The sequence below is a fragment of the Pholcus phalangioides genome, unplaced genomic scaffold (assembly GCF_987345545.1).
Source record: "Pholcus phalangioides strain wild (caught in Gottingen) unplaced genomic scaffold, Ppha-v1.0 ptg000020l_1, whole genome shotgun sequence".
In the NCBI taxonomy this organism is placed as follows: domain Eukaryota; kingdom Metazoa; phylum Arthropoda; class Arachnida; order Araneae; family Pholcidae; genus Pholcus; species Pholcus phalangioides.
In genome coordinates this window covers 12219899-12246263 of record NW_028301613.1, presented here as the reverse complement: position 1 = coordinate 12246263, position 26365 = coordinate 12219899, and the positions used below count along the sequence as shown (strand labels likewise).

Sequence of the window (26365 nt, the reverse complement as noted above, 5' to 3'; positions counted from 1 at the left end):
GAAATTATTGGAATTTTCGGTTTATTTTCCAAATTTCTGGTAATATACATCGATATCTTTGAAATTATCGGAATTTTCTGCAGATTTTCCATAATATTTGGATTTATCTGCATATTCCCGAAATTCCAGGAATTTTCTGCATATTTCCTGAAATTCTGAGTACTTACCCCCATATTTTCCGAAATTCTAGGAATTTCCAGCATATTTCCTGAAATTCTGGGAATTTTCCCACATATTTTCCGAATTTCCAGGAATTTCTCGCATATTTCCCGAAATTCTGGGAATTTTCCACATATTTTCAGAAATTCTGAGAAATTCCCATTTATTTCCCGAAATTCCAGGAATTTCCCGCATATTTCCCGAAATTCCAGGAATTTCGCGCATATTTACCGAAATTCTGGGAATTTTCTGCATATTTCTTGAAATTCTGGGAATTTCCCACATATTTCCCGAAATTCTGAGAAATTCCCACTTATTTCCCGAAATTCCGGGAATTTCCCGCATATTTCCCGAAATTCTGGGAATTTTCCCACATATTTTCCGAATTTCCAGGAATTTTTCGCATATTCCCGAAATTCTGGGAATTTCCCACATATTTTCAGAAATTCTGAGAATTTCCCACATATTTCCCGAAATTCTGAGAAATTCCCACTTATTTCCCGAAATTTCAGGAATTTCACCCATATTTACCGAAATTCTGGGAATTTTCTGCATATTTCTTGAAATTCTGGGAATTTCCCACATATTTTCAGAAATTCTGGGAATTTCCCACATATTTCCCGAAATTCTGAGAAATTCCCACTTATTTCCCGAAATTCCCGGAATTTCCCGCATATTTCCCGAAATTCCAGGAATTACTCTCATATTTACCGAAATTCCAGGAATTACTCGCATATTTACCGAAATTCCAGGAATTTCCCGCATATTTCCCGAAATTCCAGGAATTATTCGCATATTTACCGAAATTCCAGGAATTACTCGCATATTTACCGAAATTCTGAGAATTTCCCACATATTTCCCGAAATTCTGAGAAATTCCCACTTATTTCCGGAAATTCCAGGAATATCCCGCATATTTTCCGAATTTCCAGGAATTTCTCGCATATTTCCCGAAATTCTGGGAATTTTCCACATATTCCCGAAATTCTGAGAAATTCCCATTTATTTCCCGAAATTCCAGGAATTTCGCGCCTATTTACCGAAATTCTGGGAATTTTCTGCATATTTCTTGAAATTCTGGGAATTTCCCACATATTTCCCGAAATTCTGAGAAATTCCCACTTATTTCCCGAAATTCCAGGAATTTCCCGCATATTTCCCGAAATTCTGGAATTTTCCCACATATTTTCCGAATTTCCAGGAATTTTTCGCATATTTCCCGAAATTCTGGGAATTTCCCACATATTTTCAGAAATTCTGAGAATTTCCCACATATTTCCCGAAATTCTGAGAAATTCCCACTTATTTCCCGAAATTCCAGGAATTTCACCCATATTTACCGAAATTCTGGGAATTTTCTGCATATTTCTTGAAATTCTGGGAATTTCCCACATATTTTCAGAAATTCTGAGAATTTCCCACATATTTCCCGAAATTCTGAGAAATTCCCACTTATTTCTGGAAATTCCAGGAATTTCCCGCATATTTCCCGAAATTCCAGGAATTACTCTCATATTTACCGAAATTCCAGGAATTACTCGCATATTTACCGAAATTCCAGGAATTACTCGCATATTTACCGAAATTCCGGGAATTTCCCGCATATTTCCCGAAATTGCAGGAATTACTCGCATATTTACCGAAATTCCAGGAATTACTCGCATATTTACCGAAATTCTGAGAATTTCCCACATATTTCCCGAAATTCTGAGAAATTCCCACTTATTTCCGGAAATTCCAACGAATATCCCGCATATTTTCCGAATTTCCAGGAATTTCTCGCATATTTCCCGAAATTCTGGGAATTTTCCACATATTTCCCGAAATTCTGAGAAATTCCCATTTATTTCCCGAAATTCCAGGAATTTCGCGCCTATTTACCGAAATTCTGGGAATTTTCTGCATATTTCTTGAAATTCTGGGAATTTCCCACATATTTCCCGAAATTCTGAGAAATTCCCACTTATTTCCCGAAATTCCAGGAATTTCCCACATATTTTCCGAATTTCCAGGAATTTTTCGCATATTTCCCGAAATTCTGGGAATTTCCCACATATTTTCAGAAATTCTGAGAATTTCCCACATATTTCCCGAAATTCTGAGAAATTCCCACTTATTTCCCGAAATTCCAGGAATTTCACCCATATTTACCGAAATTCTGGGAATTTTCTGCATATTTCTTGAAATTCTGGGAATTTCCCACATATTTTCAGAAATTCTGAGAATTTCCCACATATTTCCCGAAATTCTGAGAAATTCCCACTTATTTCTGGAAATTCCAGGAATTTCCCGCATATTTCCCGAAATTCCAGGAATTACTCTCATATTTACCGAAATTCCAGGAATTACTCGCATATTTACCGAAATTCCAGGAATTACTCGCATATTTACCGAAATCCGGGAATTTCCCGCATATTTCCCGAAATTGCAGGAATTACTCGCATATTTACCGAAATTCTGAGAAATTCCCGCATATTTCCCGAAATTCCAGGAATTTCTCACATATTTTCTGAGAATTTTCCACATATTTTCAGAAATTCTGGGAATTTTCTGCATATATTCCGAAATTCTAGGAATTTTTTGCTGATTTTCCGAAATTCTAAGAATTTTCGTCGGATTTTTCAAAATTTTGGGAATTTTCAGCTCATTTTACGATATCTTCGGTATTTCCGACTGATTTTCCGAAATTCTGATAATTTTCTGCATATTTTCTTAATTTTTTGTAATTACTTTATTGTCTAAAAAGAATTTCCAGCCCATTTTCTTTACTTTTTGGAATATGAAGCTGATTTTCGAAATTCTTGAGCTTTTTAATAATCGTAAATGGCATGGGTAATTACGTAAATTTTTGAATAAAGTTTTTTTGGATGTAAAATAAAAAAAAAAATCTTATTGCCTTTTTCTAGAGTTCATTGACAAATCTTTAATGAGAGAGACCTTCTCAGAGAATTTTAAGAGTAGATAAAATTTCCCTTTTGATCCTTTTCTATTATTAAATTATAAAATATGAAATAAAGATTTTTCTAATTGCAATGAGAGGTTTAAAGTGATAATAAAATTTTTAATTGAGTTTAAAATATTTTTTAATCGAACGATAGTTATATAGAAAAAGAACTCATATTCTCCTGTGTGTGTGTGCGTGCGCGCCATGGGCAAAACCTTCACTGTAATCCAAAAGTGTCTGCAAGCACATTGTTATAATAATTTAATATAGCGATGCTTATCATTAATTAAGACGTTAAGTGGCAATGATGAGATATATGGTCTCCATAGAAGGCTCTTATTTTAGCATTGGCAAGCCCAAATATTTTTTAAAGTAGATTTCTCAATGGGAATACTTTTCCCTGTACACCTTTTAGTTGCATCTACTTAAAATCCGAAGAAACCGAACTTCATTAATAAAAGATATCACATTGCGAAGGGGGGAATTTGCGAGTCTAATTGACGCTTAAAGTGTTAATAATATAAACTTGACATACATTTTTCTCTAACAGTTAGAGCAAAACCTATGTCAATCAAATTTATTAATCTCAAAGTTTCTGCTTTTCAATTTTCCTAAACGTGAATGTTCAAATAGAATTACTGAATGGTGAGTGAGCGTTGAAACACATAAGAAAACTCACTTTTTTGTGTGTGTGGTACAAACAATACATTCAACTCTACTACTTATACATGATGTTAATGCATAGTATAGACCAGCCGTTCTCAACCCTTTTTGACTTGCGGAGCCACTCTGTTGTATATATATATATGTTTCAGGTTGAGAATTAAGTGTTCAGTCCAAACATACTTATCAGATAAAAGGTTTTCGGTTATACATTTATTGGACATTATAAATTAACAGAAACGTTAAATGCTTGTTTTTTTAATCGGAAGAAATATAAGGACTCGCTTTCTTTACAATGGCGTACACAGGTTCATATGAATGGGTTGAGCGAAATGAAGGAAAGATGTCTTTTTTCACTGCATCATTCAGTGTCGTGGTTTAATTTTAACAGACGCATAAAATAATAGAGCTCCACTGAAGTTTTACTCAATTTGGGAAATTTCTGAAATTTTTCACATCGTTTCCTGAGATTGTTGAAATAATCAGTTTCTCTTCCAAAAAAAAAAAACCTCTGAAATTCTCAGCTTATTTTCTCTAACCTCGTCGAGTTTCAGGCCTGTTATTGTCAATTCTTTGAATTTCTAGTTCACATTACTGATTTTTGATAATTTTCGGGCTGTCGTCCGAAATTATTGGAATTTTCGGTATATTTTCCAAATTTCTGGTAATATACATCGATATCTTTGAAATTATCGGAATTTTCTGCAGATTTTCCATAATATTTGGATTTATCTGCATATTCCCGAAATTCCAGGAATTTTCTGCATATTTCCTGAAATTCTGAGTACTTACCCCCATATTTTCCGAAATTCTAGGAATTTCCAGCATATTTCCTGAAATTCTGGGAATTTTCCCACATATTTTCCGAATTTCCAGGAATTTCTCGCATATTTCCCGAAATTCTGGGAATTTTCCACATATTTTCAGAAATTCTGAGAAATTCCCATTTATTTACCGAAATTCCAGGAATTTCCCGCATATTTCCCGAAATTCCAGGAATTTCGCGCATATTTACCGAAATTCTGGGAATTTTCTGCATATTTCTTGAAATTCTGGGAATTTCCCACATATTTCCCGAAATTCTGAGAAATTCCCACTTATTTCCCGAAATTCCGGGAATTTCCCGCATATTTCCCGAAATTCTGGGAATTTTCCCACATATTTTCCGAATTTCCAGGAATTTTTCGCATATTCCCGAAATTCTGGGAATTTCCCACATATTTTCAGAAATTCTGAGAATTTCCCACATATTTCCCGAAATTCTGAGAAATTCCCACTTATTTCCCGAAATTTCAGGAATTTCACCCATATTTACCGAAATTCTGGGAATTTTCTGCATATTTCTTGAAATTCTGGGAATTTCCCACATATTTTCAGAAATTCTGAGAATTTCCCACATATTTCCCGAAATTCTGAGAAATTCCCACTTATTTCCCGAAATTCCCGGAATTTCCCGCATATTTCCCGAAATTCCAGGAATTACTCTCATATTTACCGAAATTCCAGGAATTACTCGCATATTTACCGAAATTCCAGGAATTTCCCGCATATTTCCCGAAATTCCAGGAATTATTCGCATATTTACCGAAATTCCAGGAATTACTCGCATATTTACCGAAATTCTGAGAATTTCCCACATATTTCCCGAAATTCTGAGAAATTCCCACTTATTTCCGGAAATTCCAGGAATATCCCGCATATTTTCCGAATTTCCAGGAATTTCTCGCATATTTCCCGAAATTCTGGGAATTTTCCACATATTTCCCGAAATTCTGAGAAATTCCCATTTATTTCCCGAAATTCCAGGAATTTCGCGCCTATTTACCGAAATTCTGGGAATTTTCTGCATATTTCTTGAAATTCTGGGAATTTCCCACATATTTCCCGAAATTCTGAGAAATTCCCACTTATTTCCCGAAATTCCAGGAATTTCCCGCATATTTCCCGAAATTCTGGGAATTTTCCCACATATTTTCCGAATTTCCAGGAATTTTTCGCATATTTCCCGAAATTCTGGGAATTTCCCACATATTTTCAGAAATTCTGAGAATTTCCCATATATTTCCCGAAATTCTGAGAAATTCCCACTTATTTCCCGAAATTCCAGGAATTTCACCCATATTTACCGAAATTCTGGGAATTTTCTGCATATTTCTTGAAATTCTGGGAATTTCCCACATATTTTCAGAAATTCTGAGAATTTCCCACATATTTCCCGAAATTCTGAGAAATTCCCACTTATTTCTGGAAATTCCAGGAATTTCCCGCATATTTCCCGAAATTCCAGGAATTACTCTCATATTTACCGAAATTCCAGGAATTACTCGCATATTTACCGAAATTCCAGGAATTACTCGCATATTTACCGAAATTCCGGGAATTTCCCGCATATTTCCCGAAATTGCAGGAATTACTCGCATATTTACCGAAATTCCAGGAATTACTCGCATATTTACCGAAATTCTGAGAAATTCCCGCATATTTCCCGAAATTCCAGGAATTTCTCACATATTTTCTGAGATTTTTCCACATATTTTCAGAAATTCTGGGAATTTTCTGCATATATTCCGAAATTCTAGGAATTTTTTGCTGATTTTCCGAAATTCTAAGAATTTTCGTCGGATTTTTCAAAATTTTGGGAATTTTCAGCTCATTTTACAATATCTTCGGTATTTCCGACTGATTTTCCGAAATTCTGATAATTTTCTGCATATTTTCTTAATTTTTTGTAATTACTTTATTGTCTAAAAAGAATTTCCAGCCCATTTTCTTTACTTTTTGGAATATGAAGCTGATTTTCGAAATTGTTGAGCTTTTTAATAATCGTAAATGGCATGGGTAATTACGTAAATTTTTGAATAAAGTTTTTTGGATGTAAAATAAAAAAAAAAATCTTATTGCCTTTTTCTAGAGTTCATTGACAAATCTTTAATGAGAGAGACCTTCTCAGAGAATTTTAAGAGTAGATAAAATTTCCCTTTTGATCCTTTTCTATTATTAAATTATAAAATATGAAATAAAGATTTTTCTAATTGCAATGAGAGGTTTAAAGTGATAATAAAATTTTTAATTGAGTTTAAAATATTTTTTAATCGAACGATAGTTATATAGAAAAAGAACTCATATTCTCCTGTGTGTGTGTGCGTGCGCGCCATGGGCAAAACCTTCACTGTAATCCAAAAGTGTCTGCAAGCACATTGTTATAATAATTTAATATAGCGATGCTTATCATTAATTAAGACGTTAAGTGGCAATGATGAGATATATGGTCTCCATAGAAGGCTCTTATTTTAGCATTGGCAAGCCCAAATATTTTTTAAAGTAGATTTCTCAATGGGAATACTTTTCCCTGTACACCTTTTAGTTGCATCTACTTAAAATCCGAAGAAACCGAACTTCATTAATAAAAGATATCACATTGCGAAGGGGGGAATTTGCGAGTCTAATTGACGCTTAAAGTGTTAATAATATAAACTTGACATACATTTTTCTCTAACAGTTAGAGCAAAACCTATGTCAATCAAATTTATTAATCTCAAAGTTTCTGCTTTTCAATTTTCCTAAACGTGAATGTTCAAATAGAATTACTGAATGGTGAGTGAGCGTTGAAACACATAAGAAAACTCACTTTTTTGTGTGTGTGGTACAAACAATACATTCAACTCTACTACTTATACATGATGTTAATGCATAGTATAGACCAGCCGTTCTCAACCCTTTTTGACTTGCGGAGCCACTCTGTTGTATATATATATGTTTCAGGTTGAGAATTAAGTGTTCAGTCCAAACATACTTATCAGATAAAAGGTTTTCGGTTATACATTTATTGGACATTATAAATTAACAGAAACGTTAAATGCTTGTTTTTTTAATCGGAAGAAATATAAGGACTCGCTTTCTTTACAATGGCGTACACAGGTTCATATGAATGGGTTGAGCGAAATGAAGGAAAGATGTCTTTTTTCACTGCATCATTCAGTGTCGTGGTTTAATTTTAACAGACGCATAAAATAATAGAGCTCCACTGAAGTTTTACTCAATTTGGGAAATTTCTGAAATTTTTCACATCGTTTCCTGAGATTGTTGAAATAATCAGTTTCTCTTCCAAAAAAAAAAAACCTCTGAAATTCTCAGCTTATTTTCTCTAACCTCGTCGAGTTTCAGGCCTGTTATTGTCAATTCTTTGAATTTCTAGTTCACATTACTGATTTTTGATAATTTTCGGGCTGTCGTCCGAAATTATTGGAATTTTCGGTTTATTTTCCAAATTTCTGGTAATATACATCGATATCTTTGAAATTATCGGAATTTTCTGCAGATTTTCCATAATATTTGGATTTATCTGCATATTCCCGAAATTCCAGGAATTTTCCGCATATTTCCTGAAATTCTGAGTAATTGCCCCCATATTTCCCGAAATTCTGGGAATTTCCCACATATTTTCAGAAATTCTGAGAATTTCCCACATATTTCCCGAAATTCTGAGAGATTCCCTTTTGTTTCCCGAAATTCCAGGAATTCCCGCATATTTCCCGAAATTCCAGGAATTTCGCGCATATATACCGAAATTCTGGGAATTTTCCGCATATTTCCTGAATTTCTGGGAATTTCCCACATATTTTCAGAAATTCTGAGAAATTCCCACTTATTTCCCAAAATTCTGGGAATTTTCCACATATTTTGAGAAATTCTGAGAATTTCCCACATATTTCCCGAAATTCTGAGAAATTCCTATTTATTTCCCGAAATTCCAGGAATTTCCCGCATATTTCCCGAAATTCCAGGAATTTCGCGCATATTTACCGAAATTCTGGGAATTTTCTGCATATTTCTTGAAATTCTGGGAATTTCCCACATATTTTCAGAAATTCTGAGAAATTCCTACGTATTTCCCGGAATTCCAGGAATTTCCCGCATATTTCCCGAAATTCCAGGAATTACTCGCATATTTACCGAAATTCCAGGAATTACACGCATATTTCCCGAAATTCTGAGAAATTCCCACTTATTTCCGGAAATTCCAGGAATATCCCGCATATTTCCCGAAATTCCAGGAATTTCTCACATATTTTTCGAAATTCTGGGAATTTCCCACATATTTTCTGAAATTCTGGGAATTTTCCGCATATTTCTGGAAATTCTAAGAATTTTCGTCGGATTTTTCAAAATTTTGGGAATTTTCAGCTCATTTTACGATATCTTCGGTATTTCCGACTGATTTTCCGAAATTCTGATAATTTTCTGCATATTTTCTTAATTTTTTGTAATTACTTTATTGTCTAAAAAGAATTTCCAGCCCATTTTCTTTACTTTTTGGAATATGAAGCTGATTTTCGAAATTCTTGAGCTTTTTAATAATCGTAAATGGCATGGGTAATTACGTAAATTTTTGAATAAAGTTTTTTGGATGTAAAATAAAAAAAAAAATCTTATTGCCTTTTTCTAGAGTTCATTGACAAATCTTTAATGAGAGAGACCTTCTCAGAGAATTTTAAGAGTAGATAAAATTTCCCTTTTGATCCTTTTCTATTATTAAATTATAAAATATGAAATAAAGATTTTTCTAATTGCAATGAGAGGTTTAAAGTGATAATAAAATTTTTAATTGAGTTTAAAATATTTTTTAATCGAACGATAGTTATATAGAAAAAGAACTCATATTCTCCTGTGTGTGTGTGCGTGCGCGCCATGGGCAAAACCTTCACTGTAATCCAAAAGTGTCTGCAAGCACATTGTTATAATAATTTAATATAGCGATGCTTATCATTAATTAAGACGTTAAGTGGCAATGATGAGATATATGGTCTCCATAGAAGGCTCTTATTTTAGCATTGGCAAGCCCAAATATTTTTTAAAGTAGATTTCTCAATGGGAATACTTTTCCCTGTACACCTTTTAGTTGCATCTACTTAAAATCCGAAGAAACCGAACTTCATTAATAAAAGATATCACATTGCGAAGGGGGGAATTTGCGAGTCTAATTGACGCTTAAAGTGTTAATAATATAAACTTGACATACATTTTTCTCTAACAGTTAGAGCAAAACCTATGTCAATCAAATTTATTAATCTCAAAGTTTCTGCTTTTCAATTTTCCTAAACGTGAATGTTCAAATAGAATTACTGAATGGTGAGTGAGCGTTGAAACACATAAGAAAACTCACTTTTTTGTGTGTGTGGTACAAACAATACATTCAACTCTACTACTTATACATGATGTTAATGCATAGTATAGACCAGCCGTTCTCAACCCTTTTTGACTTGCGGAGCCACTCTGTTGTATATATATATGTTTCAGGTTGAGAATTAAGTGTTCAGTCCAAACATACTTATCAGATAAAAGGTTTTCGGTTATACATTTATTGGACATTATAAATTAACAGAAACGTTAAATGCTTCTTTTTTTAATCGGAAGAAATATAAGGACTCGCTTTCTTTACAATGGCGTACACAGGTTCATATGAATGGGTTGAGCGAAATGAAGGAAAGATGTCTTTTTTCACTGCATCATTCAGTGTCGTGGTTTAATTTTAACAGACGCATAAAATAATAGAGCTCCACTGAAGTTTTACTCAATTTGGGAAATTTCTGAAATTTTTCACATCGTTTCCTGAGATTGTTGAAATAATCAGTTTCTCTTCCAAAAAAAAAAAACCTCTGAAATTCTCAGCTTATTTTCTCTAACCTCGTCGAGTTTCAGGCCTGTTATTGTCAATTCTTTGAATTTCTAGTTCACTTTACTGATTTTTGATAATTTTCGGGCTGTCGTCCGAAATTATTGGAATTTTCGGTTTATTTTCCAAATTTCTGGTAATATACATCGATATCTTTGAAATTATCGGAATTTTCTGCAGATTTTCCATAATATTTGGATTTATCTGCATATTCCCGAAATTCCAGGAATTTTCCGCATATTTCCTGAAATTCTGAGTACTTGCCCCCATATTTCCCGAAATTCTGGGAATTTCCCACATATTTTCAGAAATTCTGAGAATTTCCCACATATTTCCCGAAATTCTGAGAGATTCCCTTTTGTTTCCCGAAATTCCAGGAATTCCCGCATATTTCCCGAAATTCCAGGAATTTCGCGCATATTTACCGAAATTCTGGGAATTTTCCGCATATTTCCTGAATTTCTGGGAATTTCCCACATATTTTCAGAAATTCTGAGAAATTCCCACATATTTCCCGAAATTCTGAGAAATTCCCACTTATTTCCCAAAATTCTGGGAATTTTCCACATATTTTGAGAAATTCTGAGAATTTCCCACATATTTCCCGAAATTCTGAGAAATTCCTATTTATTTCCCGAAATTACAGGAATTTCCCGCATATTTCCCGAAATTCCAGGAATTTCGCGCATATTTACCGAAATTCTGGGAATTTTCTGCATATTTCTTGAAATTCTGGGAATTTCCCACATATTTTCAGAAATTCTGAGAAATTCCTACGTATTTCCCGGAATTCCAGGAATTTCCCGCATATTTCCCGAAATTCCAGGAATTACTCGCATATTTACCGAAATTCCAGGAATTACACGCATATTTCCCGAAATTCTGAGAAATTCCCACTTATTTCCGGAAATTCCAGGAATATCCCGCATATTTCCCGAAATTCCAGGAATTTCTCACATATTTTTCGAAATTCTGGGAATTTCCCACATATTTTCTGAAATTCTGGGAATTTTCCGCATATTTTCCGAAATTCTAGGAATTTTCAGCTGATTTCTCGAAATTCTGAGAATTTTCCACATATTTTCAGAAATTCTGGGAATTTTCTGCATATATTCCGAAATTCTAGGAATTTTTTGCTGATTTTCCGAAATTCTAAGAATTTTTGTCGGATTTTTCAAAATTTTGGGAATTTTCAGCTCATTTTACGATATCTTCGGTATTTCCGACTGATTTTCCGAAATTCTGATAATTTTCTGCATATTTTCTTAATTTTTTGTAATTACTTTATTGTCTAAAAAGAATTTCCAGCCCATTTTCTTTACTTTTTGGAATATGAAGCTGATTTTCGAAATTCTTGAGCTTTTTAATAATCGTAAATGGCATGGGTAATTACGTAAATTTTTGAATAAAGTTTTTTGGATGTAAAATAAAAAAAAAAATCTTATTGCCTTTTTCTAGAGTTCATTGACAAATCTTTAATGAGAGAGACCTTCTCAGAGAATTTTAAGAGTAGATAAAATTTCCCTTTTGATCCTTTTCTATTATTAAATTATAAAATATGAAATAAAGATTTTTCTAATTGCAATGAGAGGTTTAAAGTGATAATAAAATTTTTAATTGAGTTTAAAATATTTTTTAATCGAACGATAGTTATATAGAAAAAGAACTCATATTCTCCTGTGTGTGTGTGCGTGCGCGCCATGGGCAAAACCTTCACTGTAATCCAAAAGTGTCTGCAAGCACATTGTTATAATAATTTAATATAGCGATGCTTATCATTAATTAAGACGTTAAGTGGCAATGATGAGATATATGGTCTCCATAGAAGGCTCTTATTTTAGCATTGGCAAGCCCAAATATTTTTTAAAGTAGATTTCTCAATGGGAATACTTTTCCCTGTACACCTTTTAGTTGCATCTACTTAAAATCCGAAGAAACCGAACTTCATTAATAAAAGATATCACATTGCGAAGGGGGGAATTTGCGAGTCTAATTGACGCTTAAAGTGTTAATAATATAAACTTGACATACATTTTTCTCTAACAGTTAGAGCAAAACCTATGTCAATCAAATTTATTAATCTCAAAGTTTCTGCTTTTCAATTTTCCTAAACGTGAATGTTCAAATAGAATTACTGAATGGTGAGTGAGCGTTGAAACACATAAGAAAACTCACTTTTTTGTGTGTGTGGTACAAACAATACATTCAACTCTACTACTTATACATGATGTTAATGCATAGTATAGACCAGCCGTTCTCAACCCTTTTTGACTTGCGGAGCCACTCTGTTGTATATATATATATGTTTCAGGTTGAGAATTAAGTGTTCAGTCCAAACATACTTATCAGATAAAAGGTTTTCGGTTATACATTTATTGGACATTATAAATTAACAGAAACGTTAAATGCTTGTTTTTTTAATCGGAAGAAATATAAGGACTCGCTTTCTTTACAATGGCGTACACAGGTTCATATGAATGGGTTGAGCGAAATGAAGGAAAGATGTCTTTTTTCACTGCATCATTCAGTGTCGTGGTTTAATTTTAACAGACGCATAAAATAATAGAGCTCCACTGAAGTTTTACTCAATTTGGGAAATTTCTGAAATTTTTCACATCGTTTCCTGAGATTGTTGAAATAATCAGTTTCTCTTCCAAAAAAAAAAAACCTCTGAAATTCTCAGCTTATTTTCTCTAACCTCGTCGAGTTTCAGGCCTGTTATTGTCAATTCTTTGAATTTCTAGTTCACTTTACTGATTTTTGATAATTTTCGGGCTGTCGTCCGAAATTATTGGAATTTTCGGTTTATTTTCCAAATTTCTGGTAATATACATCGATATCTTTGAAATTATCGGAATTTTCTGCAGATTTTCCATAATATTTGGATTTATCTGCATATTCCCGAAATTCCAGGAATTTTCCGCATATTTCCTGAAATTCTGAGTACTTGCCCCCATATTTCCCGAAATTCTGGGAATTTCCCACATATTTTCAGAAATTCTGAGAATTTCCCACATATTTCCCGAAATTCTGAGAGATTCCCTTTTGTTTCCCGAAATTCCAGGAATTCCCGCATATTTCCCGAAATTGCAGGAATTACTCGCATATTTACCGAAATTCCAGGAATTACTCGCATATTTACCGAAATTCTGAGAAATTCCCACTTATTTCCGGAAATTCCAGGAATATCCCGCATATTTCCCGAAATTCCAGGAATTTCTCACATATTTTCTGAGAATTTTCCACATATTTTCAGAAATTCTGGGAATTTTCTGCATATATTCCGAAATTCTAGGAATTTTTTGCTGATTTTCCGAAATTCTAAGAATTTTCGTCGGATTTTTCAAAATTTTGGGAATTTTCAGCTCATTTTACGATATCTTCGGTATTTCCGACTGATTTTCCGAAATTCTGATAATTTTCTGCATATTTTCTTAATTTTTTGTAATTACTTTATTGTCTAAAAAGAATTTTCAGCCCATTTTCTTTACTTTTTGGAATATGAAGCTGATTTTCGAAATTCTTGAGCTTTTTAATAATCGTAAATGGCATGGGTAATTACGTAAATTTTTGAATAAAGTTTTTTTGGATGTAAAATAAAAAAAAAAATCTTATTGCCTTTTTCTAGAGTTCATTGACAAATCTTTAATGAGAGAGACCTTCTCAGAGAATTTTAAGAGTAGATAAAATTTCCCTTTTGATCCTTTTCTATTATTAAATTATAAAATATGAAATAAAGATTTTTCTAATTGCAATGAGAGGTTTAAAGTGATAATAAAATTCTTAATTCAGTTTAAAATATTTTTTAATCGAACGATAGTTATATAGAAAAGAACTAATATTCTGCTGTGTGTGTGTGCGTGTGCGCCATGTGCAAAAGCTTCACTGTAATCCAAAAGTGTTTGCAAGCACATTGTTATAATAATTTAATATAGCGATGCTTATCATTAATTAAGACGTTAAGTGGCAATGATGAGATATATGGTCTCCATAGAAGGCTCTTATTTTAGCATTGGCAAGCCCAAATATTTTTTAAAGTAGATTTCTCAATGGGAATACTTTTCCCTGTACACCTTTTAGTTGCATCTACTTAAAATCCGAAGAAAGCGAACTTCATTAATAAAAGATATCACATTGCGAAGGGGGGAATTTGCGAGTCTAATTGACGCTTAAAGTGTTAATAATATAAACTTGACATAGGTTTTGCTCTAACAGTTAGAGCAAAACCTATGTCAATCAAATTTATTAATCTCAAAGTTTCTGCTTTTCAATTTTCCTAAACGTGAATGTTCAAATAGAATTACTGAATGGTGAGTGAGCGTTGAAACACATAAGAAAACTCACTTTTTTGTGTGTGTGGTAGAAACAATACATTCAACTCTACTACTTATGCATGATGTTAATGCATAGTATAGACCAGCCGTTCTCAACCCTTATTGACTTGCGGAGCCACTCTGTTGTATATATGTTCCAGGTTGAGAATTATGTGTTCAGTCCAAACATACTTATCAGATAAAAGGTTTTCGGTTATACATTTACTGGACATTATAAATTAACAGAAACGTTAAATGCTTCTTTTTTTAATCGGGAGAAATAGAAGGACTCTGTTTCTTTACAATGGCGTAGACAGGTTCTGTGAATGGGTTTAGGAAATTTCAGCTTATTTTCCGAACTTCTAGCTTATGTTCCGAAATTATAGGAATTTCTAGCTCATTTACGAAATTCGTGGAATTTTAAGCTTAGTCTTGGAAATTGCAAAATTAAGTCTTCCCCATTTAGCATGAAAATTTTGGGTTTTTCGATTAAACCTAACCTGGCTATATTTTTATTATTTTTTTAAATAAACTAGGTTTTTTAAGACAGTGGCTGGGAAATCTAGTCACAGTCAAAAACTCTCAGTAATGTTGTAAACACTCTGCTCATCAGTTGAACGTGAACAAGAAGTAAATAGTCTCCACATATGACTGATTTTGTTTGGATAAAAGTGTTGCCTTTAACCGGGATGCTTATAAACAATCCCTTCATTTCTAACTACATTGTAGAAATTTAGTGCATCTTGATTGGCCGAAATGAGTGATGAACTATTACGTCACTCATTGTGAAATTTTTACTGGCGACGTTTAACAATAGATACATTTAATTGTGCTTGAATCCGACAGCCACCGTTGACGTAATGATTATAATACGAGACTAACGTATCGAAGGTAAGACGCCTTCATATACGAGCAGAACCATCAGGCATTCTGGTCCTCGCCGAAGGGTTGCTGCACGAAATCGTCGCTTCGGAATGACCGCCAAACAGGGGGGGGGGAAAAAATCAGTCGGTAAATCTGACATAGCAACCTAACAGAATTCTCCTCGCGCTAAAAATGCTTGGTAAATGCGTATGGAAAATTCAATTTGTGGGAGAAACGAGGAATTTCAAGGAACAGATTTACTATGGGAAATAAACCACGTTTCACGAAATTATGATTAATCACGAAATTATTGGTAAACAACAGGTTGAATTCGTAACAGTTCGTGTGATGACGATGAAGTAATTAATCTTAAACACAAAAGTATATAGCAAAAAAAAAAATTCTTCACTTTTTTTCAGGTTTTTAGTGAAAATAAAATATTCCTATATATCCCTTACCCCGATCCTTAATTTCAGGATAAAAGTGGCATACAAAAATATATATAGTCAATTTAGATTACATTAAGAAAATTTCTTCTGGATATTAAATGATTGTGTGAAGTTAAGGATTTGATAAACTACTGCCTCTAGATATTGGAAATTTAGTAAAAAAATTCTTAAATATTTTAGGAGCATTTATTTTATCAGAATTTTCTTCAGTAAGTTACAAATTCTGAATAGCACACACAGGTTCAATAATGTAAATTGACGAGCTCAATGAGTGAATAAATTTATTTATTAAAAAAATATTCAAACATAATGTACATAACTGATGAAAGCAAGATTTTACAAATATCATTCACAATTTCACATATTTTTCTACACTATGTAATCAATTATTACGCTGCTTTAGAGTATCAGTAAACTTTGGGAATTACAAAAAAAAACATGCTTAAATAATAGAAATATAGTTCTTGTCTTGAAACTGCGTGACCCAACAGCAATTAATCTGGAAAAAAAATATATATATATATATTCAAAAGTAATACTTTAAGAGAGCCAAGATAAAAACTCTACTGAAAATTGAAAATTACAATTATGGCAAAAAAATAGTCTACGCGTACATGGTAAATACCCATATTTCGTTATCTGTGACCCTAGTAATAGGTCAATACAGGGGCGCAACAAAATACTTTGTCCCCCGGGCAAGCCAGAATTTTGGTACCCCCTTGCATGTAGAAACAGTTAAAGGGTGAATTCTGCACCCCTTCTGGTCCAGCGCCTGGGGCACCAGACCCACATGCCCCCCCCCCCCCCATTTGCAGCCCTGGGCCAATAATAAGCCAATCTTAAAATTCTAATAAATGTATAAAAGCATCACAACATTAGGATAGATAATCACCAATAAAATACACACATTGATTCCTTTTAATAAATATATTTGTCTGTAGCTAGTATCCTCGGAACCAAGCTTTCTCTCCTCATCTAAAAAGTAAACAAATAAGCAATGACGGGTAAAAATGAAACTCAAACTTTTCTTAAAAATATAAAAGACACTGAGGCTCTATAACATTATTAGTGTAAGTGCATAATGTAATTTTTTCTGACACCACACAGTAATTCATTGTGTACAATAGATAGATGCCGATACGTATAGCAAACTATTTTCAGAATTTTACCATTACTCATCCAATAATTTAAAATAATAATATAGAAATTGCAGGTGACTAAAAGATAAAAAAGAGAAATATTTAAGATACCAAAAGAAATACGAGAAAGACATATTTATGTAAAGATATTCAGATAAATTTCACTTAGTTTCAGAATCTTTCAAATTTCTCGTATTCAGAGGAATGAATGTGTGAAATGATGTTGGCAGAGTGATAAATAGTTACACCTGCGCACTCACTAAAGTGGGGGAGCCTATTTTATAACTTCAGTACCTAGATTGAGTATATATATATATAGCTTAGTTACTATATAGCAGGTATTATATTTCTTAAGATAGTTCACTAGAACCAATAATTGATAATCTGTCTTTCATTATATATTGGTCATATCAACAAAATATGACAAATATAAAAAAAAAAAGTTATCCATATATAAGTCTACCAAACGATCCAAAAACGAATTCTAAGGAACACCTCCTTCTTGGCTAATAAATGAAATATAGTCAGCAGTGAGGTTTGTTAAAAATTCATGATGGAAAAAAATTTGATTTAACCATGTTGAGGGACAGGGAAATCCAACAAGGCATTTTACCTGTTTCAGCAATTAACTTGCTATTTATGCTTCACACTCGTAACATGTCCCATATATGTACTTTGGTATTTAATTTCCAATTTAGACAAGCAAAAAGGATAAGTCCAGTGGCAAATTTCTGGTGCTCATTCACTAACAAAACAGTGTAGATTTGAACCTTCCGCTTACGAAATTGCCTAGATGTGTATTGAGTGAGCTGTGTAATATAGAGCTTTTCTATGAATTTGTGAAAAAGAGCTTGAGATGGACGATCTGACTGAAATCTGTAATCCCTATAAAACACTCCTTACTAATCCCTGCCATTCACAATACTTGTTCATGAGTCTTTTTCTTCATTTAGTTAAAGGAAAAAACAGTTACTTGTAGCAGGACTTGACAAATCCCACCAGGGCGCCATGGCGATGAAATGCCATTACAGATTTTATGAAGTAAATCATGTGATAAGTAAATTTGAGTCTTTTAATTTCAAGGCAGCACGTGTCTCTTAAAGTAGGAAAAAGATATAGAAAGTTGAAAAAAAAACATTATTCATTACCATTTTATTTGAGATTAAGATCACCCTTGGCTCCTAAGAAGTTTGACTGGCATTAATTTTTTTCCCCTCTTGATTTGTCAAACCCTGACTTACATTTTTTTTTGTTTGTTTACATTTTATATTTTGTATATCATTGAATCTATTGAGTACTTTTGTTTTACACATTACCAGTTTATTATTACTTCCATAATTTTTTTCATGCATGGTTATTTGTTTCTTGTTCAACGAAATTATCCTTTAATTAATCAAATTAGCAGTACATCGAAATGGCATGAACAGAGTTTTTGGAACATAACCAAGGCTGTGTGATGATAAAGGAAAAATATCAATGGAGATGTATTCCACATACTAGAAAGATAGGATGCAACAGTTCATATCTTTATCTTTAGTATATATTATCAGTGTGCTTACAATCTGGTCAATGAACTTAAAACCATTTTCATGAAATGGGGAAAATTCCACAGATGAATAAATAATTATAATAATACCACTTAAAACAATGGAGGCAGCACAAAATTTATTGTGCTGTTTTGTGTGATTTGTTGTGAATTTGTGTGTTGTGATAACGGACATCAGAAATAAGTGTATAGGTAGTGAATGAAAAAAAAAACTGATTTTCAAAAAGGTTTTTCTTGCTATCATTATAACGTGTTTCGCAATTGCATATCTATGCAATGAGATATGGTGGTGACAGTTGACGAAACTTCGTCTACTGAAAATTATGCACACATTGTTAAGCTTAATACTCATTTAAAAAAGTAATTGTTACGCGTCTTTTGTATCACACTTACCAGAAAATCTGTTCATGCCAATGTAAAAAAATATTAACATTTATAATGCGTTTTGACGGCTATAATGTCAATTTCTATTTTTTTATCTTTCTCATAGTAATTGCTAATTTGCCTCAAATATTACTCTCAGAACATATTAAATAGATAACAGACTGCAAAATAAATTCAATTGAATTTTTACCTCATCAGTTTTTTAATCTATGGCTTTTTTTAATTTGCTGAGCATCAAGTGTTTGAAGCGGCAGGCTTTTCAAAGCATTAAAGGGATAAATAAAAGTAAGATAGCAATATAAAAAAACAGTACGTTATTAAACATTGAAGTTATTTTCATGTGTCTGTATGGTGTTGGGTCTGAGAAAAAAATTTCAACATTTCTTCTTCACAATGCTTAAATGCGTTTTTCTCAAATTGATTACTGGCGAATGATTTGATATTGTTATGCAATTTTTCACACTTACTAAGCTATTATAGGGATATAGATAGAATTTTTGAGATTCATTGAAAATTTTAAAAATGTTTAAATTTAAGAAAAATTATAAAAATGCTTAAATTTAAGAAAAATTATAAAAATGTTTAAATTTAAGAAAAATTATAAAAATGTCTAAAATTTAAAAAAAATAGAAATTTTAAATTCCGAATTTGAAAAAATTACTTTCCATCATACTTTCTTGAAACCCCAAAGAAATTGGAATGTATTATTCTTGAGAAAGAAGAAAAAACCAGTTTTTGCATGGGCAAAATTTAATCCATGAGGTATTTGTTTCAAAACTCATGCATGTAGTGCGAGTGAAAAAATTTAAAAACCTTTTTCCAAGCAAGATAATGATTTAAGCTGAACATGCAATTAATTTTAAAATAGTAAGATTAAATTAATTCTTTGTAATTAATTTGCAAAGTAGTCACTGCATGTGCCTTGCAGGAAAGAGAGAATGCTCACCAGTCCAGTAACCCAAACTAATGATACCAATCACAATTTTGTAGTCTGTTAAAAGAATTATGGGGGACAGAAAATGAAATCAATTGAAATACGACGTCTATCACATTAATTTTTAATCCCATTAAATTTGATTTTCAGTGAAGATACAATTTTAGCTAATTACTCCTAATCTGCAAGCGATAAGTCGCCAAACCAGCAGAGCTCACTACAGCAAGCAAGGATGATTGAAGAACCGATTTCCAACTGATTTGAAATCACCTTGTTCTCTTAGTTGAAAATGCCAAAATTAAAACATTTCTATTTTCCTCAGAAATATCACATGAAATTTTGCCTCAAAACATAACAAAATAAGTTAAAATTCACTATAACAGTAATTCGTCGTAGTAGCGATAAATCGCCAAACTAAGAGCCGAGAAAGCGAGCATTCCACGATAAATTCATAAATAATTTGAATTTAAATTAGTTCTCTTGGTCAAAATTATGTACCTATGCATCTTTTCTCTTAAATCAAACGGAACAAAAAACCGGGAAAATGATTGAAAATCACATAACTTTTATATCTAAACACAACACGTGAGCAATGGCGCCAAATATCGTCTGCTACCTCCAAACGATTTATTTTTTCATATAGTTCTCATTTAAAATCATTATCACAAATACGATTTTGAAAAAATAAAATTCACACATAATAATTAAATTTAACTCACTTCACACAGGCGAGCTCCGTTTCCTGGTATGAAATTGTCTCTCCTGGAGTTCACGATCCACTTCTCGCGTCGTTCTTTTTCCGCCGGAAATCTAAACATTCTAAAACCTTTTTTTGTCAGAATGGGAACACTTTGGAGCCAAACAACAAGGCATTTCTGAAGTTATTTCACGAAAAAAATCGATAAAAACAACTAAAAACACAATAAATTTAACTGATATATAGGAGCGTTGAAAGGACCCTACAATGCGATGATAGTAAGCAGTGCTACAAAAAGGACCAGAATGCCGCATGCGCCAGCCTGTGTATTAAGGAGTTCTAATCGAAGGTTGTGCGTTCGATTCGGTCTGAAGCCCAACCAAATCTTTTTCCCATCCTTCCATCTTCGCTGTCATTTACTGATTTACTAAAAAATATTTCCATTTTTGTTTCTGATTTAATCAAATGCTGTTCACGTGCATCGAGAAGACAATAATAACGGCTTGCGAAGCTGGACCCAGCTATCATTTACTGATTCAATTAAAAAAATGATTCCATTTTTCCTTAATGAACTTTGAAATTCAGTTTCGACGAAAACTCCGCCTTTCGTGACGTCTTGCATGCTTTTATGCTCGCAGTAACTAATCACCGGCGTGCTAATGCTTCCTGTGTTGCTAAGAGAGTAGGGATTGTAATTACGCGACCGGAATTGCGCTATGAAAGTTTGGTAAAAAATCTTACAGAATGTGAAAAAAACCCATAAGCCTATTGAGTGCATTCGCTTGAATGTAGTCAATACGTTTATTGGTTGAATTTTTCAAGTTTTATAGAAACACTTTTATCAAATTTTTATAGTGTAATTCCGACCTTTATTAAAAACTTTTTTCCTTTTCCAGAGGCGCTGCAATGTGGCCTGGTGAGCAGAGTCACAACTGAAGAAGAATTAGATGATGTGGTTCGTATGAAAAAAATAATTTTTATTATAATTGCAATATCATTATTTTGTTGCATATATTTTGTATTATACATGTACCTTGTGAAATGAGGCAAAATCTTTATTAATAGGCTGTTGGCCCTCCTTTTTCATTAATTACAGCTTGTATCCGTCGTGGGATGGACAAATACAAGTCATGCACCACAGTCACGGGGATACGTAGCCACTCCTCCTGCAAAAGGTCACTAATTCAGAACGTGTCTTTGGAGGTGGAAACCTACTGCACAGTTTGGCCTCCAAAATACCCCACAAAGGTTCATTTATATTAAGATCAGGGAACTGAGCGGGCCACACGAGATGTTGCAGTTCGTCATGGTGTTCATCAAGCCCGTCTCCGACAATTCCAGCAGTGTGAACGGGCGAATTACATCGAACACAAGTCGAGAATCAGGGAACTAATATTGCACCATTGAATGAAGATGGTCGGCCAGAATACTGACATAAACCGATCCATTAACCCGCCCATCCAGGCCAAGAAGTGGACCGAGACCACGGTGAAGCATCGCGCCCCACACCATCACTGATGCCCTCTATGCTTAACAGTAGGAAGGAGACAGTCAACATCAGAGGCTTGTGCTGGCGTTCTCCAAACGTAAACATATCCATGACATGAATGTCGCTCTTCACTTGTTAATACAAGATATGCAGAAGACTGGATGTTGTGAAGATATTTATTATTTGAGATGTTAGTTTTTTAAGGAAGGAAAAAACTCATCTCTGCCTCTACCGGGAGTCGAACCCGGGTCCCTCGATTGCCGGACGAGTGCTCCCGGTAGAGGCAGAGATGAGTTTTTTTCCTTCCTTAAAAAATTAACATCTCAAATAATAAATATCTTCACAACATCCAGTCTTCTGCATATCTTGTATTAACAAGTGAAGAGCGACATTCATGTCATATATATAGCCCTCTGGTGGCTCGTCGTCCATGAGCTATTAGCTGATCGGTTTCACCGTCCATTGCACGGTTCCGTTCGGCATATATACGCTCTAGCGAAGGAAAATCTCTATCTCCTCTGTAGCTTAGTGGTCAGAACACTCGTCCGGCAATCGAGGGACCCGGGTTCGACTCCCGGTAGAGGCAGAGATGAGTTTTTTCCTTCCTTAAAAAATTAACATCTCAAATAATAAATATCTTCACAACATCCAGTCTTCTGCATATCTTGTAAACATATCCGTTAATCTGGAATAATGTGAACGGCGATTCGTCTGACCAGATGGAATTCTCCCATTGTTGTTGTGCCCAATTCTTTATGTTCGTGACACCATTTTTGTCGTTTCAAGGCATTGCATGTTGTCACCAATGGTTTTGGAATAGCCGCTCTACCGTGTTTGTTTCTTGCATGCAGTTCACGGCGGATAATTCTTGTCGATACACCTTCCTGTAGAAGTGTGTTCATCTCAGATGTTATCTTGGACGCTGTTGTCTTGTGCTTTCTGGCCACAATCCGCTTCAAAACCCTTCTGTCTCTATCAGTCATCTTCGACTTTCGGCCACTGTTATGTTTGGCAGATGATGTCTTTCCCTGTTTGCTATAGGCTGCCATTACCATCGACACAGTACTTCTCCCGACACCAACAAAGGTGGCCGATTTCGTTACTGAGGCCCCGGCAAGACGGGCTCCAACAATCATGCGTTTTTCGAAATCTGTGGGGTCAGCCATAACGAAGTTTTAACGCCCCAATATACATCGCATCGGAACGGTATCACTGCGATGACTAGACTGATGTGTGCACATAATCACCCACTAAGTGGAACTCTTCCACGCTAGAGGACGGGCGTATACGACAGGTTCCCTCGAGAGTTGTTTTTTTCACAGGTGGTCATATTATTTTGTCCAACCCCTGTATATCTTCTATTTTAATGGTTCGTGTTAATAACCCTTTCAGACCTTGCATGTGCATACAGTGGTTTCTTTTCTCACTATAGAAACATTTTTTTTAATCTCAGGGGAGTTGACCCCGTACTTAAAGGATTACATAAGTTTTGAACTTTGATAAAAATATGATAAGCAAGTTTTTGTTCATTTTTTTTTTCTAAAAATGCTTTTTCAGAATTTTTCTTGGCATAAATGCCTATTTTACATTGTTATGATTTCGTTCGCGAATTTCACAAACTACAGGCCGTATTATGAAGAACTTGGTTATTTTGAGCAATGACAACTTCAAAAGAATTGCTCTTTTTTTTAAATCTCCAATTCTTGATATTAATTATTATCAGAGAAATCCCCCCCCCCCCCGTCATTTTAGCCCCATTTCAACGTGTGAGCACCTAACAGATATATAAGAAACTTGGTGTTGCCATGCATTAACTTTGCTTTGGCCGGATAGCATTCGGCATGAATATTTTCATTTCAGACGAACGCACCCCATGCATGAGAAAAGTCAGAAGTTTGTTTCTCCCACGCTTCTCATAACACGTATGCTCCCGCATTGGACTGCATTGTATATGTATAATTGACCAAAGTGTCCATCAGTTGTCATGGTTCCCACAGGGTTCTGGTGCCCATGTTTTTTTTATACTTCTTTTTATTCCGTAAATGCACTTGTAAACAAACAAGGCTATTTATTTTAGATATCATATTCAGTATTGTATTAAATTGACCTCACCCGACTTTAGAAGTGTGTGACAGGTACGGCTACACCGGACCCTACTCTTGAAGGAGTCCGCATGTGTAGAAAATGTAAATGGGGAAGTGGAGTTTTTTTAAAACAATTTTTTTACAACAATTGAACAACACAGTTGTATTTCAGCCATAAAAATGAGGATGAATATTCCAAATAGTACAACAAATAAAAAAGAAAAATCCTTAACTTGAAAATGCTCCACGATCATTTTCTCTGCGTCTGATAACGATAGTCTTGGAATCGACCTAATCTTGAGAGACTACGAACACTATTTTCGGCATGAAAATCGCAATTTATAATAATTGCAATGAAACCAAAAAACTAAAAATTGAGTAAAAACCATAACACACCGAAAAATGAATGCTCGGGGTCTGAAACGGTTAAGCGAGATTAATTTTATATTCGCGTCCCATGAAGTTAGAAAAATCATGTATATTATTTTTTTTGAAAACTGATTTTTTTCTTCTTCGATATCTCTATCAGACTAACGAGGCTGTCAATGCAATACTATCGAAAAGTCGGTCCGTCATTTCTTTGGGGAAAGAATTCTACTACAGACAACTGGAGCAAGGCATCGAGGAAGCCTATAGGTACGACATTCGTTCGTTATATATTACTATTGTTCCGTAACTAGTCTACGTCACTTATTAGAATCATTGATAATGTTATAATTCGGGTATTGCAATCACTTTTGCAAGGAAGGGAAAATACCAATACTATAGCGTGGGAAAAAATTCCTTTATAGTTATCGGGACTTCGAATAATGCTAATAAAATTCTGCACATATTCGGACGAGTGTACTGATTCCGTGTCCTTTCAAATAAGAACTAATTTACCTATGAATAAAGGACATTCCTCTATTTAAGGGACAAAAAGAGCGGTCTCGTGGGCGTACCTCATATAGACGTTTCTGTGTATAAAAGGGGTTTTAAAAATCATGGCGCATACGTTAGGGTGACAAAAAAAACTCAACAGGCCCAAATCACCATACAACCATTGCTCGGAAGTGGTGAGGCTCTAGACGGCGGTACGTACAGTGTAATGAAATGATGAGAAACAAGACAGAGACAGAATAAAAGGAAACCGATGAATTTGAGGAAAATGTTTTATTCAATAACTTCAAATTACACTGAGACATCACAGCAACTGCTCAAGACAAACACCGTCGATGCAGTTGATCGGCAAAAACGCCAGACTTGTCTCGTATGGTACCAGCAGCTTTGAAAAGTTCACGCTTCTGGCACGCGTCTTGTCAAAAAACGTTCTTGATACAATCTTTGAGCTTCCCGTACATAATCGCCCCCAGCATGTAATGCATGTCGGCCTTCTTGTTCGTGTATGCATCCAGCTCGTCGGTGATCAAAGCCGCTTGTAAGTTAAGCGTACCCACTCAATGTTAAAGAAAGGCCGCGGAATTGATGGCAGCGCCATCTGAAGCATTTTTATAATGCTTTTTATAATTTTAAAGATGAACAATTTGCCAAAATCACCACGAGCAATAGCTAACCAACCTAACCGAGAGTCTTCACATGAGTAAGTAAACAAAATGGCGCCGTGATGGGGAAATGCATTATGGGAAATGACTTTCCTACCCGATGCTAGCAGCCAATCACAGGCCAGCAGGCACCCATCTAAACAGAGAGGGCGCTGATGCCGTTTGGCTACCAGTTTAACGATAGGACTGTTTACGCTTACTCTTAATGCAGCTTTGGCTGTGAATCACCGACCTGCTGGCCTGTGATTGGCTGCTAGCATCGGGTAGGAAAGTCATTTCCCATAATGCATTTCCCCATCACGGCGCCATTTTGTTTACTTACTCATGTGAAGACTCTCGGTTAGGTTGGTTAGCTATTGCTCGTGGTGATTTTGGCAAATTGTTCATCTTTAAAATTATAAAAACGGGCCTTCTGAGGGCCAACTAAAATTATATTTATTGAATAAGTCCGCGTGCATTTGATGGGTGTAAAATGACACGAAGACG

General features: G+C 34.3%; 1 protein-coding gene across 3 annotated transcripts in view; it reads left to right on the top strand.

The window, feature by feature from the left end:
• LOC149070979 (enoyl-CoA hydratase domain-containing protein 3, mitochondrial) overlaps positions 1 to 26365 on the top strand; it is a 62039-nt gene that overhangs the window by 28538 nt on the left and 7136 nt on the right. For all 3 annotated transcript variants that reach the window (XM_089248537.1, XM_089248539.1, XM_089248538.1), the window contains exons 7-8: positions 21662 to 21720; positions 24868 to 24974. In XM_089248537.1, the coding sequence (XP_089104663.1) occupies positions 21662 to 21720; positions 24868 to 24974 (166 nt within the window). The remainder of the gene's footprint in view (positions 1 to 21661; positions 21721 to 24867; positions 24975 to 26365) is intronic.